The sequence below is a fragment of the Pongo pygmaeus genome, chromosome 2, assembly GCF_028885625.2.
Source record: "Pongo pygmaeus isolate AG05252 chromosome 2, NHGRI_mPonPyg2-v2.0_pri, whole genome shotgun sequence".
NCBI classification, from domain to species: Eukaryota; Metazoa; Chordata; class Mammalia; order Primates; family Hominidae; genus Pongo; species Pongo pygmaeus.
The window spans coordinates 44,745,361-44,760,048 of NC_085930.1; the positions used below are offsets into that span (position 1 = coordinate 44,745,361).

General features: G+C 40.2%; 2 protein-coding genes and 1 pseudogene across 2 annotated transcripts in view; 1 reads left to right on the forward strand and 2 right to left on the reverse strand.

Moving 5' to 3' along the window:
* Positions 1 to 3,974: 3,974 nt before the first annotated feature.
* LOC129033493 (V-type proton ATPase subunit G 1-like) lies at positions 3,975 to 4,980 on the reverse strand. Its single transcript, XM_054482125.2, has one exon. It carries the CDS (start codon positions 4,960 to 4,962, stop codon positions 4,606 to 4,608), a length of 357 nt encoding a protein of 118 aa, XP_054338100.1. The 5' UTR covers positions 4,963 to 4,980; the 3' UTR covers positions 3,975 to 4,605.
* Positions 4,981 to 10,340: 5,360 nt separating this feature from the next.
* LOC129032443 (riboflavin kinase-like) lies at positions 10,341 to 12,271 on the reverse strand (annotated as a pseudogene).
* Positions 12,272 to 14,177: 1,906 nt separating this feature from the next.
* The window catches only part of TMPRSS7 (transmembrane serine protease 7), a 46,643-nt gene continuing 46,132 nt past the window's right edge, over positions 14,178 to 14,688 (forward strand). Inside the window, exon 1 of the mRNA XM_063661626.1 lies at positions 14,178 to 14,272. Coding sequence (XP_063517696.1) covers positions 14,225 to 14,272 — 48 coding nt within the window. The 5' untranslated portion in view covers positions 14,178 to 14,224. The remainder of the gene's footprint in view (positions 14,273 to 14,688) is intronic.

The window sequence follows — 14,688 nt, forward strand, 5'->3', positions numbered from 1 at the left end:
CCCCACCACTCTTCCTCTCACTCCGTCTGGCCATGTAATGCAATAGCTCTCCTTTGCCTTCCGCCATGACTGTAATCTTCCTGAGGCCCTCAAAAGAAGCAGATGCTGGCACCGTGCTTTCTGTACTGCCTGGAGATCCAGGAGTCAATTAAACTTCTTTTCCTTATAAATTACCCAGTCTCAGGTATTTCTTCACAGCAATGCAAAAACGGCCTAACATAGAAATTGGTACCAAGGAGTGGGGTGTTGCTATAAAGATACCTGGTGATGTGGAAGCAACTTTGGAACTGAGTAATGTGCAGAGATTGGAAGAGTTTGGAGGTCTGAGAAGAAGATAGGAAGATGAGGAAAAGTTTGGAATTTCTTAGAGACTGGTGAAATGGTTGTGACCAAAATGCTGATAGTTATATGGACAGTGAAGTCTAGGATGATGAGGTCTCAAAAGGAAATGAGGAACTTACTGGGAACTGGAGCAAAGGTCACCCTTGTTATGCCTTTGCAAAGAACTTGGCTGTATTGTGTCTATGCCCTAGGGATCCGCAGAAGTTTGAACTTAAGAGTGACAACCTAGGGCCTCTGATGGAGGAAATTTTTAAGCAGTAAAGTGTTCAAGAAGTGGCGTGGTTGCTTCTAACAACCTACACTCTGATATGGGAGCAAAGAAATGACCCAAAGTTGGAACTTATATTTAAAAGGGAAGCAGAGTGTAAAAGTTTAGAAAATTTGCAGCCTGACTATGCGGCAGAGAAAGGAAAAGCTTTTTTGGGAGGGGAATCCAAGAGTGCTTCAGAGCAACCCACTTGTTAAAGAGATTTCTGTGACTAAAAAAGAGCCATATGCTAATAGCCAAGACAATGACAAAAAGTTCTCTAAGGCATTTCTGAGATTTCTGAGGCAGTCCCTCCCATGACAGGCCCAGAAGCCTAGAAGGAAAGAATGGTTTTGGGGGGCCAGGCCCTAGGGCCCTGTTGCCCTGAGCAGCCTCAGGACATTTCTCCCTCCATCCCTTCCACTCCAGCTCTAGCCACAGCTCAAAGGGACCCAAGAACAGTTCAGGCTGCTGTTCTAGAGGGTGCAATCCTTAAGTCTTGGTGGCTTCCACATGATGTTAAGCCTGCATGTGCACAGAGTTCAAGAGTAAAGGAGGCTGCCAGTCTTCCTTGGCAGAGTCCCCACTGGGGCACTTCCTAGTGGAGCTGTGGGAAGGAGCCACTGTCCTCCAGAACCCAGGATGATAGATTTATTGGCAGCTTACACCGTGCATCTGGAAAAGCGACAGGCACTCAACATCGGCTCATGAGAGCAGCCACAGGGGCTGTACCTTGTAAAGCCATGGGGATGAAGCTGTCCAAGGTCTTGGAAGCCCAGCCCTCATATCAGTGTGCCCTGGATGTGGGACATGGAGTCAAAGGAGATTGTTTTGGAGCTTTAAGATTTTAATGACTGCACTACTGGGTTTTGAACTTGCTTGAGGCCTGTAGCCCTTTATTTTGGCTGATTTCTCCCTTTTGGAAAGGAAGTGTTTACTGCATGCCTGTACTACAATTGTATCTTGGCATTAATTAACTTGTTTTGATTTTACAGGCTCATAGATGTCAGGAACTTATTTGCAGATGAGACTTTGGATTTGGGGCTTGGGACTTTGGAGTTAAGACTTTGGGGGACTATTGGTAGAGGATGATTGTATTTTGCAGTGTGAGAAGAACATGAGATTTGTGGGGCCAGGGGTAGAATGATATAGTTTGAATCTGTGTGCCTACCAAATCTCATGTTGAAATGTAATCCCCAGTATTGGAGTTGGAGGTGGGGGCTGGTGGGAGGTGTTTGGATCATGAAAGCATATCTTTCATGAATAGCTCAGTGCTATCCCCTTGGTGATGAGTGAATTCTTTCTTGCAACATCTGGTTGTTTGAAAGTGTGTGGTACCTGCATCCCCACTCTCTCTCTCTTCCTTCCTCTAGCCATGTGATGTGCTGGTTCCCCTTTGCCTTTCACCATGTGATATGGTTTGGCTGTGTCTCCATCCAAATCTCATCTCGAGTTGTAATCCCCATAATCTCCATGATTGAGGGAGGGCTGTGGTGGGAGGTCTTTGGAGCATGGGGAAGGTTTTCCCCATGCTGTTCTTGTGGTAGTGAGTGAGTTCTCATGAGATCTGATACTCTTATAAGTGTTTGACAGTTCTTCCTTCACACTTGCCCTATTTCCTGCTGCCTTATGAAGATGTGCCTTGCTTCTCCTTTGCTTTCCACCATCATTGTAAGTTCCCTGAGGCCTCCCCAGCCATTCAGAACCATGAGTCAGTTAAATCTCTTTCCTTTATAAATTACCCAGTGTCAGGCAGTTCTTCATGGCAGTGTGAAAACGAACCAATACACCATGATTGTACATTCCTTGAGGTCCTCACCAGAAGCAGATGCTGGCACAATGCTTGCTGTACTGCCTACAAACCCATGAGCTAATTAAACCTCTTTTCCTCATAAATTACCCAGTCTCGGTTTCTTTCTTTCTTTCTTTTCTTTTCTTTTCTTTTTTTTTTTTTTTTTTTTTTTTTTGAGACGGAGTTTTGTTCTTGTTGCCCAGGCTGGGGTGCAACGGTTCAATCTCAACTCACTGCAACCTCCGCCTCCCTGTTTCAAGCGATTCTCCTTCCTCAGCCTCCCGAGTAGCTGGGATTGCAGGCATGTGACACCACACCCAGCTAATTTTTTGTATTTAGTAGAGACGGGCTTTAACCTTGTTGGTCAGCCTGGTCTCGAACTCCTGACCTTAGGTGATCCACCTGCCTTGGCCTCCCGAAGAGTTTCTTTACAGCAACACAAAAATGGCATAATATAACCTCTAATTTAATTTTGAAATACTTATTTTTGGGGGGGTGGGGGACATAAGGTAGGATTTCTGTTTTATCACATCACCACTGTTTTTATTTGGATTTTAACTGTGCTTTCAAGCACCTGAGTTTTGACAGAAATTCCCAGAACATACACTCAGTCATTTCTCTCAATCGCCATTATCAAATCATATCAAGGCCATTGGGGCCTCTAACTGGGAATGATTTAGGGTAATGAGCAAATAGTTGAGTGTTATTATTTCAGATTCCAGAACATGCATAGTCTGTGAAAAAGTTGATACGACACAGCGCTAAACAGCACAGAAGCTGGGAGCGCTGAACAGCATTACTGAGATGAATTTGGTGGAGAAGCTAACTCTGCACAGCTGCAAAACTCAGCCCTTGGATGCTAAGACGTGAGATGGTCTCCAGGCCAACTTAAACCATGGAATACACGTTTTAAATTATTTAATTGTTCTGTTCCTTTTGTTTTCTCCTCCACTGATTTTTATTCCTCACTTTTATTCCATACCTCTCTGTACCAAGTTCATTTTGATTCATTTATTTCTATCATAATTTTTCTCATTTTCTGTTATTTCATCGTTTTCCCAATCCTATCTTGTTATTCTGATTTGTAGCTGTTTTTCAAAAGCATCCCTTTGTAATCTAGTGACCTTTGTACTATTTCCAAAGTCAGTACTTTTTAGTACAGCAGGTTCATTTCTTCATCAAACATAAATCAGATTCAGCTCCTGTTGTGAGCCAGATGCTACACTAGCTCAATGAGATGGCAGCTTTCTGTGACAGTGCTGTTTACCACCTGGGGACAATCTGTGCCTACTAGGGTTTGTCTGGTTAGGTATGTGAGGTAGAATGGCTTCTGGACTAGTTTACCTCAGTGTCCCTTAGCCCAGTCACATGTTCATACTGAATTGAGAGCTTCTCATAGTAGGCAATCAAAAAAGGAAAAGAGATATTTTTTATGGGTCCATTGAACCACAAAGAAAAGAGTCTTTTCACCCATTAACTCTCCCATTACTGGTCTAGTTGAATAGCAGGACAATCTTGTCTGAACATTCACTTCTTGTAATATGGCTGACCATGGATCATGTACTAATGAATCATAATTCCTTCTTTTTTTTTTTTTTGCATGACAGAGTCTTTACTTTTAAATGATTATCGATACACCAAGTAATACATGTAACAAGTTCTTGAATTCTATCATCTAGTAATTTTGATTAAGAGAAACTAAAAGCAGCCCAAACAATTCCACTAGTATTCACTGTTCTAACCATTAGCAAGAATGGACTACTTTAAGGCTGGCTGCTGCTTCACACAGGTTACAAAGAACTATTTACTACTTTTTCATAGATAAAGCCCCTGACCTTCAAGAAAGTGTTAGGGAAAAAAATTATTTAATCCCTTCCTTTCTTCAAAGAACTGTTATGTGTTTTTTTTTTTTTAACTAGATCTAAGAAAGAAAAAGTCAACACTGATATACATGTTGCTTGAGCCAAAAGGCATAGGAAAAAAAGACAACATATAACCATTAAATTCCTAAGAAATATGAGGTAAAAAGATGAAATCTTTAGACAATTTCTAAGTCTGTACAAAAAAGCTAGATTTGCTACTCTCCAAAAAGTGGAAGGACCTATTATATAATATATGGAAATAATTTAATGCCATTTCATAAGAATGTAACTAGAGCTGTGCTAAGCTTCATATTCGTAAGGGCATCTAAAATGCCACTCCACAGAATAGGTGCTTCTCTCTTCTATCCATTTATGCGGTAGTTTTCATGGATTTCTGGCCGAATGTCACAGACAAAAGCCAAGAGGTTGTCTAAGACTTCATCCCTGTTCTGCCGGAAGTACGTCTGGAGGATGGTCGTCTTCTCCTGGGTCTCCTTCTCCACTTCAGTGCTGCAACTGCCACGGGATCCCAGTGCCGCAGCTTCCTTGGCCTTGAATTCTTTCTCCCTCTGCAGGCGGTACTGTTCAGTTTCAGCCTGAGCTGCTTCTTTGGCCTGCTTCAGCCTCGGGTTCTTTCTTTTGCGGGCCTCGGACACCTTCTCGGCTGCCCGCTTCTCGGCCTGCAGCAGCTGCTGAATCCCTTGCGACTGACTAGCCATGGCAGCAGCGATTCTGAGCCATAATTCCTTCTTGACCATAAATAAATCACACTGAACCATCCTCCCCCTCTCTACCATAGACAGAGAGTCAGAAGAGTAGAGTAGGATTTCAGGATAACATCTGGATGAAATGGTAAGAATGCCACCTACACCTATCTCAGTATGTGACTTGGCTCTAGAATTTTTCAGTGCTGTCTATTAGAGGCAAGTTTACTCTGTTGAGAGAGACAGTTCTCCAAGTCTCTCAATATCCTACAGGCCTTATTGGGTGGTATGCATTGAATTATGTCTCCCAAAAAACATACGTTGAAGTCTAACTCCCACCACCTTAAAATGTAATATTATTTGGAAATGGGGTTATTGCAGATGTAATTGGTTAAGATGAGGTTATGGTAGAGTATAGAATGGACCCTTAATCCAACAGGGCTGGTGTCCTTAGAAAAGAAGAAACACAGAGGCACACAGGGGAGAATGCCATGTGATGATAAACGCAGAGACTGAAGGGCTGCAGCTGCAGCTGCTAGGAAAACACAAGGAAAAATTCTACCCTACAGGTTTCAGAGGGCACATGACCCTGCCAACACCTTGATTTTGGATTTTTAGCCTCTAAAACTGTGAGACAATAAATTTCTGTGGTTTTAGCCTTCCAATTTGTGGCAGCCCTGGGAAACGAATACGCTGTGTATGCCAAGAATACAAGGCCCTGACTGCTCTCCATCTTGGTCATTTCTCAGGGTGTGTTTGTGGGTCCTGTGGGAGTAGGTAATATCACCATCTTGGACAACGAGCAGGTTTGCTTATTGTTTGCTGTAAAAATGGTGGATTTTCCAAACTCTGCATTCCTCAGCTGCAATGGAAACCCACTGCAGATGCAGCATCCATCTGGACCATGTTGTATCACCCCTGTGGGACACCCACTGATGCTCATGCCGTTTGCTGAGCCATGAATCTTGTGTCTTTTGCTACCATCCATAAAACAGTTAACAGGCTAACTTACTAGCTTGTAAATAAGGTGCAAACAAATCCCAGACCTAACTAATTCCTGAAGAGGCTATCACCGATTGCCCCTTCCCAAGGTTATTACATTGAAAGATATAATACAGGGACCTTGTCTTCAAGGAGCCTGGAGTTTAGTTGGAGATAGGATATCCATATGACAAATTAAATAGCCAACAAGACAGATGATAGATGCTACAAAGTAGTGCTTGATTAATTATTACATTATTTAAAGTCTCATGTACTAGTATGTACCATAAAGGTTTTGAGCTAGGAAGAAGAGAGTGTCATGGGATGGGGTGCAAAAGCATGGAGGAGAGCTGTAAGTAGGGTGTGGAAAGTGGTTAGGATTTGAATAGCAATATGCGCTGGGGGCACGAAATTCAGGGGAGAGAGCTGTTAATATCAGCTTCCTCTAAGGTTCTAGGGCATTTGTTCACATCTCTCTTACAATATTTATTACATAATATTATAATCAGTCATTTGCATTTCTGCCCCCTCCAATGAGAGCTTTTTAAGGGCAGTAATAGGTTTTATTCAGTTTTTAAAAATATTTGATATGTCATATAGTAGGCATGAAATAAATATTGAGTTAACAGATAGATGGATGAATAAATGGAGGAATAAAAATGGAAAATGCATGATTTGCCAGAACAGGGTTAGTATATGTGACAGGAATACACAGTTAGAAAGGCAGCCTGGAGCCACACTGAGGAAACCTCGAATGCCAGGCTAGAGGGACTGAACAAAAGGGCTGCCATTTGTTAAAGATGGAAGTGACGTTAGAGTCATTTTAGGAAGATTTATTAACAGTGATGTACTCATGGGTCAGAGTGTAGCAGATGAGCCTACAGAAGGAAAAGCAGTTAAGAGGATATTGCAATAGCCCAGATTTCAGATGCCACACTACAATTTCACTTTTAAAAAAGATCCATGGCCGGGCGCGGTGGCTTATGCCTGTAATCCCAGCACTTTGGGAGGCCCAGGAGGGCGGATCACGAGGTCAAGAGATCGAGACCATTCTGGCTAACACGGTGAAACCCCATCTCTACTAAAAATAAAAAAAATAAAAAAATAAAAAAATAAAAATTAGCTGGGCGTGGTGGCGGGCGCCGGTAGTCCCAGCTACTCGGGAGGCTGAGGCAGGAGAATGGCGTGAACCCGGGAGGCGGAGCTTGCAGTGAGCCGAGATCGCGCCACTACACTCCAGCCTGGGTGACAGAGCGAGACTCCGTCTCAAAAAAAAAAAAAAAAAAAAAAAATTCCATGTGATGTGACCCAAAAGATTAGAATCATGCTCCCTGCAAGTCATCAGGGAAAGGGAAGCCAGGATCATTGTCATACGAGTCTATTACAGGACACCGAGAATGATAATGTTAAGTGGCTGGCTGACTTCCCAGCATCCTGTGCAACCTTGAGATTCCTCAGGATTTACTCCTCCTCTGCAGATAACTCAGTGGACAGCGGTGATCAGATGGCAACTTTGCACGTAGCCACTTATCATAATAGGGAGAAGTGGGTCCTAAGTAGCAGAAAGACACTTATCAGTTTCTGAAGAGCTGACCTCTCCTCTGGTTAGGCAAAGATGAAAGTGTCACCTCCCGCTGCTAAGTGCCTTCTATGCCAGGAGTGCAGAACCTTGTTCGCATTAGAGAGATGATTTGGACTTACATCCTGTCTTCACAATGTGCTAGTCTCAGCACAGGGATGGAAGGCTGAAACATCTAAAGTGTTTTCGTGTGTTGAATTCATGTATTGATTATGTGTTTGCTCCCAATAATCACTGCTAAATGCAAGGCAGAAATATTTCTCCTTTGATCTAGATCACTGTACACTATCTGCTTAGAAGGCCAGCTTTCAGACACCTACCCTGCTTCCCTTAGCACAGCGGCCTTTGCTCCTGGAAAGAAATAGAAATCTCTCCACCGTCTTCTAAACTGCTTATGAGGGAAAACATCAGCATGTACCTGGCCATTGCGATTGTCTTTGGTCATATGCTCTGGGATTGAAAGGACTCTGTACCAGAACTTCCATACCAGTAAAAAAACAAGGAGATCAATGCATACTTGCTCACCAAGCTTGTTGCAAGCTTGCTTATCTTACATCCCAGCTTTCTTTGCCATCATCACTCAAAACCAGTGACTTATCTAGTGTATTTGACTCTCAGAGATGATCATTTTCCCCTCAACATTTTATTAAGAAAAATTCCAAACAAGCAGTTGAAATAATTTTATAGTGTAAATGCATAAACCCACACCTAGATTCTACCATTAACGTTTTGCTGTAGTTGCTTTATCATGTATCTGCTTACTTAGAGTAGACCATTTCTTTCTATATTTTGTTTTGTATCACTTGGTCAAGATTTATTTCAAGGCCTGAAGACATTCAGACTAATCAAAATGGTACTATAGTAATTTATTATAATACATAAATAATATAAAATTTTGAAAAATGCTGACACAATTCTTAAACAAGGATACCCTTTGATTTTCAAAAGTGATGGCTATTTAACAAAATGCAAGATGACAATAAAACATCAAATAACTTTCACACACCTAAGGAGAACATAATTAGCAGCAATCTATTCAGACAAAACAAGCACAAATATTTTTACAATTTCCATGTTTATTTTTAACTTTGCTTCAAAAATCCACGATAAATGAGGTTCTTTCAAGTATAAGATTTCTAACACTTACAATTATGTTTTCTAAATATTTCTATAAAATATAAAGAAACCACAAACTATATTGTTTGCCATAAATACATACACCAAAAAGTAAAACACAATCCAACTGAGTTTATATATGATTTTCTCTTCTCCAACAACTTTATATGCTTTTCTAAATAATTTAAAATATTTTAATTAAAATCAGTTCTAATTCACCTATGCAGATTAGGGGAAACTGATGCATAATGAGTTATCTTTAAAAATAGCTTTTGCATAGTTCTACTCCGACCCCGACCCCCATTTACCACCAAATCTGTTGCTAAAGTAAACAATGATGCAAGATGCTGTTTGAGGAGCCCAACACAACCTGTAATCTTAATTTCCTAAATACCCAAAGATTTCAACTTTCTTCTGGTATAAAGAAAAAGACTCAAATCGCCAAAAATCATACAGTTAGTAGGAGGAAAAATCCATATTATGAAAATTATTTAAGTAAAATTTTATGCATTTCCCTGAAGCTACAAGCACTCTTTAGACAAGCATCAAATTACAGTGTGCATATGCAACTACAGCAATTTAGATTTGCTCCAGAACATATACTTGCATTAAAAATAAATAACTTTCTAATTATTTTATAGTTTAACTGGCTCAATAGTTTTGTGCCCTTTAAAAAACTGGTACATATAAATGAATGGCTACAGGTTCATTTAAATCTTAAGGAAAACTAAAGATGAAGTTTGCTGTTTTGTTTTTTCTATAAAATGCAATACATACACACGCTTAATCACTGTTCTATAGTGAAAGAATGGGATGGTATGGACAGATGTAATCTCTTTTAAGTATATAATTGTAGGATATTCTAAATGGAATAAACTGACATTGACAATCATTTAAAGGAAGAAAGAAACAAAGTAAAAAAAAATTGTGCCAGGACAGAGATACCTACTGTTAAAAAGATAAAAGATAAAAAGGGTTATCCAACACAAAATGTTAAAAGATAAAAAGGGTTATCCAACACAAAAATGAGACCTACAGATTCAAAAAACACTTATTCTGCTGTCTTAAAATATAAACACAAAAACCATGATAGGCAGAGGGTGCCTAGCCCACAAATTGAGGCAGTGTCATACAAAAATGAAGATGATACAATGATGTGACCTCATAAAGGAAATGACTAAAATAATATTTCCCAAATGTCCTCATGTTTATGATAATATATTAATGTACAAAATATCAAAAAAGTACAAAGTCTAGATTTTTCCTCTTAGGATTATAATAAACAATCAACCTTCTGTTTAGTGCATTTACTTTTATAAGCCCCCTCTGTTTAGCAGTAAATCTATATGAGTACATATATGCTGGTATTTTACCATGACAATTATACTTCTCACATCAAACTAGTGACTTGTCTTTTTACCCATACTTACTTACATTTCATTTCCATGATAAGACCAATACCTTTCTAGTGATGCATTTGAATCAACATATTACATAAAAATAATATTGATTTTTAAATGAATCTCTTTTGTACTACGCCCTGATGGGTTTAACAGTTGAAACATAAAATGGTAACTGCAGTGCACTGTTTAAACTAATTAATAGCTGTAGGGAAATGTTTGGTTTTTAAAATACAACCAAGATGAGGCTGCAGAGTTACGAGCAGTTATGTTTTCACTAGAAGACAGTGAATGAATAAATAAGATGATTTTTTTCATCAGTGGCCATTCATCATTTTGCTTTTAGGAACCTGGAAGAAATTGTCTTCTTTGAGTTTCAAATGTTCTGGTAAATCACATCATTTCTTAGCTTCCTCAATATCACCGTGAATTGCTGAAACAAGTGACTCTAAGGAATCCAAGAAGTTCTTTTCTGATTAGTAATTTCCTCTATGAAGTAGCCAATGATAGTCACATTGAGGATTTTCCCACAGAAGTCCTAGTTCACTGCAGCCTCAAACTCCTGTGTCCGTGAGATCCTACTACCTCAGCCTCCCAAAGAGTAGCTAGGACTAATGGCGAACCACCACACCTGGCTTTTTTTTTTTTTTTTTTTTTGTACCAACAGGATCTTGCTAGGTTGCCCATGCTGGTCTCAAACTCCTGGCTTCAAGTGATCCTCCTCCCTTGGCCTTTCAAAGTGCTGGGATGACAGGTATGAGCCACCTTGCCCAGCCAGAAGTCCTCTTTAAAGGCATGTATGGTAGGAGTTTCTGTGGATTTTTTCAGTATTTTTACAGTATGGATTCCACCCTATGTTCACCACCATCTTATGGACATTTCTACTTCCAAACTGGCCCAACCATGATAAATGCAGTGGATACACCATTTGGAAGGTTATCTACCACTTGTTCTGGATAGTTAGCTGTGGGGATGCCCAGCTACTTGGAGCAGTGGCCCAGGCTCTGCACCACTTGGCTCCAGCAGAAGTACGGCTGGTGCCTCCTGATGCCATGCAGTCAGGGAATGGGCTGTGGTGCAGCCTCCATGCATCTGGAAGAGCCGCAGTTGAGGTAGTGCCTGCACCCCCTGGACTAATCTGGGAATGTGGGTATGAGCTCTGCTGGCCGATGGACTCAACAGTTACCAGGCGGTGCCAACGACACCCTGCAGTGGGTCCTTCACACTGTCGACCCTACAGAAGCTGCCCAGCTACTCAGGGGCTGCTTCTCCTTAGAGTGGATCATTTCTCAACAATCTCTTCCCCTATACAGTAAAATTGTTTTCAGGAAGAATCATGAAATAAAACTAATAATAATATTGATCAGAAAAAAAGTAAAAATTTTAGTCAACTTTGTATATATAATTATGCTAGCAAAAACAAAATTAACAAAATACATACTGCATATAGAATATTACATATAAAAATATTATACCTTGCAGTTCATACTCTGTAACTGTATTAAATTTTAAATATAAATTAACTCAATGGTCACATAGAAGGACAAATGAAATAACTGAAGTTCTGTTTCTTGGTCTTTACAATCATTGTGCTATTATTGCTTGTTTTGAATCTTCCCTTTAAATGCAGCAATATGTAATCCCACAGGGATTGTTGGAGGCAAGGACTCTGCCCTAAGCACGTGCAAATGATTCCAGACCACTAGAAGCTTACTCGTGAAATGAACATGTGTCACAGTCATCTTGTGTTCTGTGGAGTCCTAATTAGGGAAAAGGAGTCGGGCTGGTGGAAGCAGGGGAAAGCAAAAAGAAGAAAGCAAATGAGCTCTAAGTCTGCCTTTCTTCATGGTCCAAGACATGTAGCCCTCCTGCACAAGTAACTCAAATAACTCACAATCTTCCTGCACCCGACTTATCACCAGACCCTTGGCTGATAGAAAAATGCAAGTTATCTCATTGTAACCTTGGCATTATCAGCACTCCGCGTGGCCCTCTTGAGCACAAGCACCATCCTGTAAAATTCCGAGCCAGCCGTTGTCTCCTTGCAGTCAGCTCCTCTCTTGCTGATCTGCCTGTTGCTCTCTTGCAATGTATTTTCTTACTTTCTCTAATAAATCTACCCTTCTTTACCTACAACTGACTTGGGAAATTCCTTTACCACCTGCACCACTGGCCCCAGATAGTTGTTACCCACAGCATGTTTGAGACCAACTTTACAGTTGGGAGTTTTCCAAATTAATTTCTGCATGACATTCACCACTTATTAAAAAATGAATAATATGAATTGCTCACTATACACTTAGATAAGTATTATTAAAACAGTTGTAGTGGCAGTGATTGTTTAGAACTCATACAAATTTTTTTTTTTTTTTGTAGGGAGGAGTATTTTGTCACTGACATTATTTAGAATTGCTGGCATGATGATAGTGAAAAAGCAGCCTTCGGTTGGTTTTATGATTGCTTTTAAATTCGGTACATTTAACACAGCCTCCTGATATTTTGCTCCCACTTTTCACACTTGGTGGTGTGAAAGGGAAAAAAGGATTGGGGGGACACTAGTTAAAGGCTGTAAAGACAGATTTTCTTCAGCACTGTTGCAATGGGAGAAAGTGAATTCGATATAGAGCTGAGCTCAGTTCCAAATACAGCAAAGAAAGCTGGGGATTAGTAGCCAATGAAGAGAATGAGGGGGTCCATGGATGGAAAATTACTAAGGGGAAACATCAAGGGGCATTCTTGCTAAACTGACCAATCAGGATTCTTGTTACAGGCAGCCAAGGACTTACATATCAAGGGTAGGGGATAAAGAACTTGATCAGAAATCAAGGGTATTTCAAGGCCACTCTTGAATCAAAAAAAAAGAAAAGAAAGAAAGAAAAGAAAAAGAAAGAAAAATCAAGGGTGATCAGATATCAAGGTGGGGGGATTCCTGCTAAACTGACCAGATGGGCCAAAGACAAGGCCCAAGGACAAGGTCTAGTTGAAAAGAGAGCTCAGAGTAACCTGACTACACTTTGGTCAAGAATAGAGTCTTTGTCAATGGCCACTGATAAGTGTATTAATTTTACTTATATTGGTGGAATATGAGTTAGTTCTAGAAATAGGTAGAAAAATAATATTGGAAAGATGAGCCATTAAAAGTAGTATTATAAAGTCAAAACCATTATTAATAATTTCATCAGTGTGAATAATAAATAACAAAACCCAAGAGGCGAATTTGTACATGACTTAATTCTTTTTTTTTTTTTGTCATTCCGTCTCATTTTCCCCAAGTTAAATCAAATTTCAGGTATGAAGCAACTCAACTAATCTTTCACCACTTTCAGCAGGCAGTTTCTCACTTGCCATATGCACAGCCTGTGAACAATGCTGAAGTTTGTGTCTGGATCAGCAGAATAGTGTTTCTCCTTTAAAGCGTGACAGATCAACTTTCTGTTGACACCCAGTGCCCACAGGGTGATGAGGTTCCAGCAATCCCTGCCTTTTTCTCCCAGTCTGCTAAGAAAAATTCTGACACTGCCCCTCAGGATTATTCTTCCCACCATGGATCTAACTCAGATTGACATTGGGAAATATGGGAAAGATGGAAACAGGGGCTTTACAGCAGAAAGGGCCCCAGGTTTACTGAGGACTGACTGCAAGAAGTAGGGGGAGCTAAATGGAAAAAAGTCCCTTTGGATTATGGGTTCTCAGAGAGTATGGCTGGAGAGTTGAGAGCAGGACTGAAGAGTGAGTCTTCTGGAGCAGGCAAGAGATGCCAAGCAAGAGAAATGAGGTGTGAGGACTTCTCAGATGTGGTGCGGAGGGTTGTAAACTAGACCTCTTCATATTCTTTAGGAGAGGCAAGAAAAAAATTATAATGATTTTTAAATGTTTCTGGATTGTAGGATTGTGTTTCTTATAAGAAAACCTTGCCTTGAGGCTGGCTGTACTCTGAGAGGCCTGACTCCTATGAAAGTTACATTGAGAATCCTTGAGTTTGGGGTGCAAAGCTGAGTGCTAGGTCCCTTTAACATTTACAATATAGCAATGAGGCGGCTTCAGTTTCTGAACTGAACCCGGTGGAGGTAAATTGATTCCACTCCTCTGAAAGCTAGCTTGAATGCGGTGACGGTTCTCTCAATTCTTCTCAAGAGAGCATAAAAGGGGCGAAAACTGGCTTTGAGACACCCCTGGATAATCACACACAAAACGCCTAATAATGGACAAAGAAAACAGCGATGTTTCAGCCGCACCTGCTGACCTGAAAGTAAGTACAGGGTGAGAAACTTTTTCTCTTACTTGAATGCCATTTATTGTTGACCCTGTTAGTAAAATGAGATTGTATGACCTTATAAAAATAAAGGAAACAATAACAAAATATTTTATCTTCTTATGTTAATTAATGGGTTTTACAAATGTGAGCTTATTATAAAGTGCTGTACTTGGCAATTGATTTGTAGCCGTTTTTCTAAAACTCCAGGGAAATTGTACTGATCTCTACACAAATTCCATTTTAAAATTTAATCAGTGCTAACTGAGACTGCCTATAATGTGTTTCTGCACTTAAAAGATCCAAACTTGGCTTTGTCAGTTCAACATGTACTGGCATTTCTGCGTGTTTCTTTATTTCTTTTGGGGGAGTACTTGAAAGTAGCTTGATACCATCGTCAACTCATTCTACAA

Excerpts from the sequence above, each read along its gene's own strand:
- LOC129033493 (XM_054482125.2), bottom strand. The coding sequence starts at position 4,962 with ATGGCTAGTCAGTCGCAAGGGATTCAGCAGCTGCTGCAGGCCGAGAAG.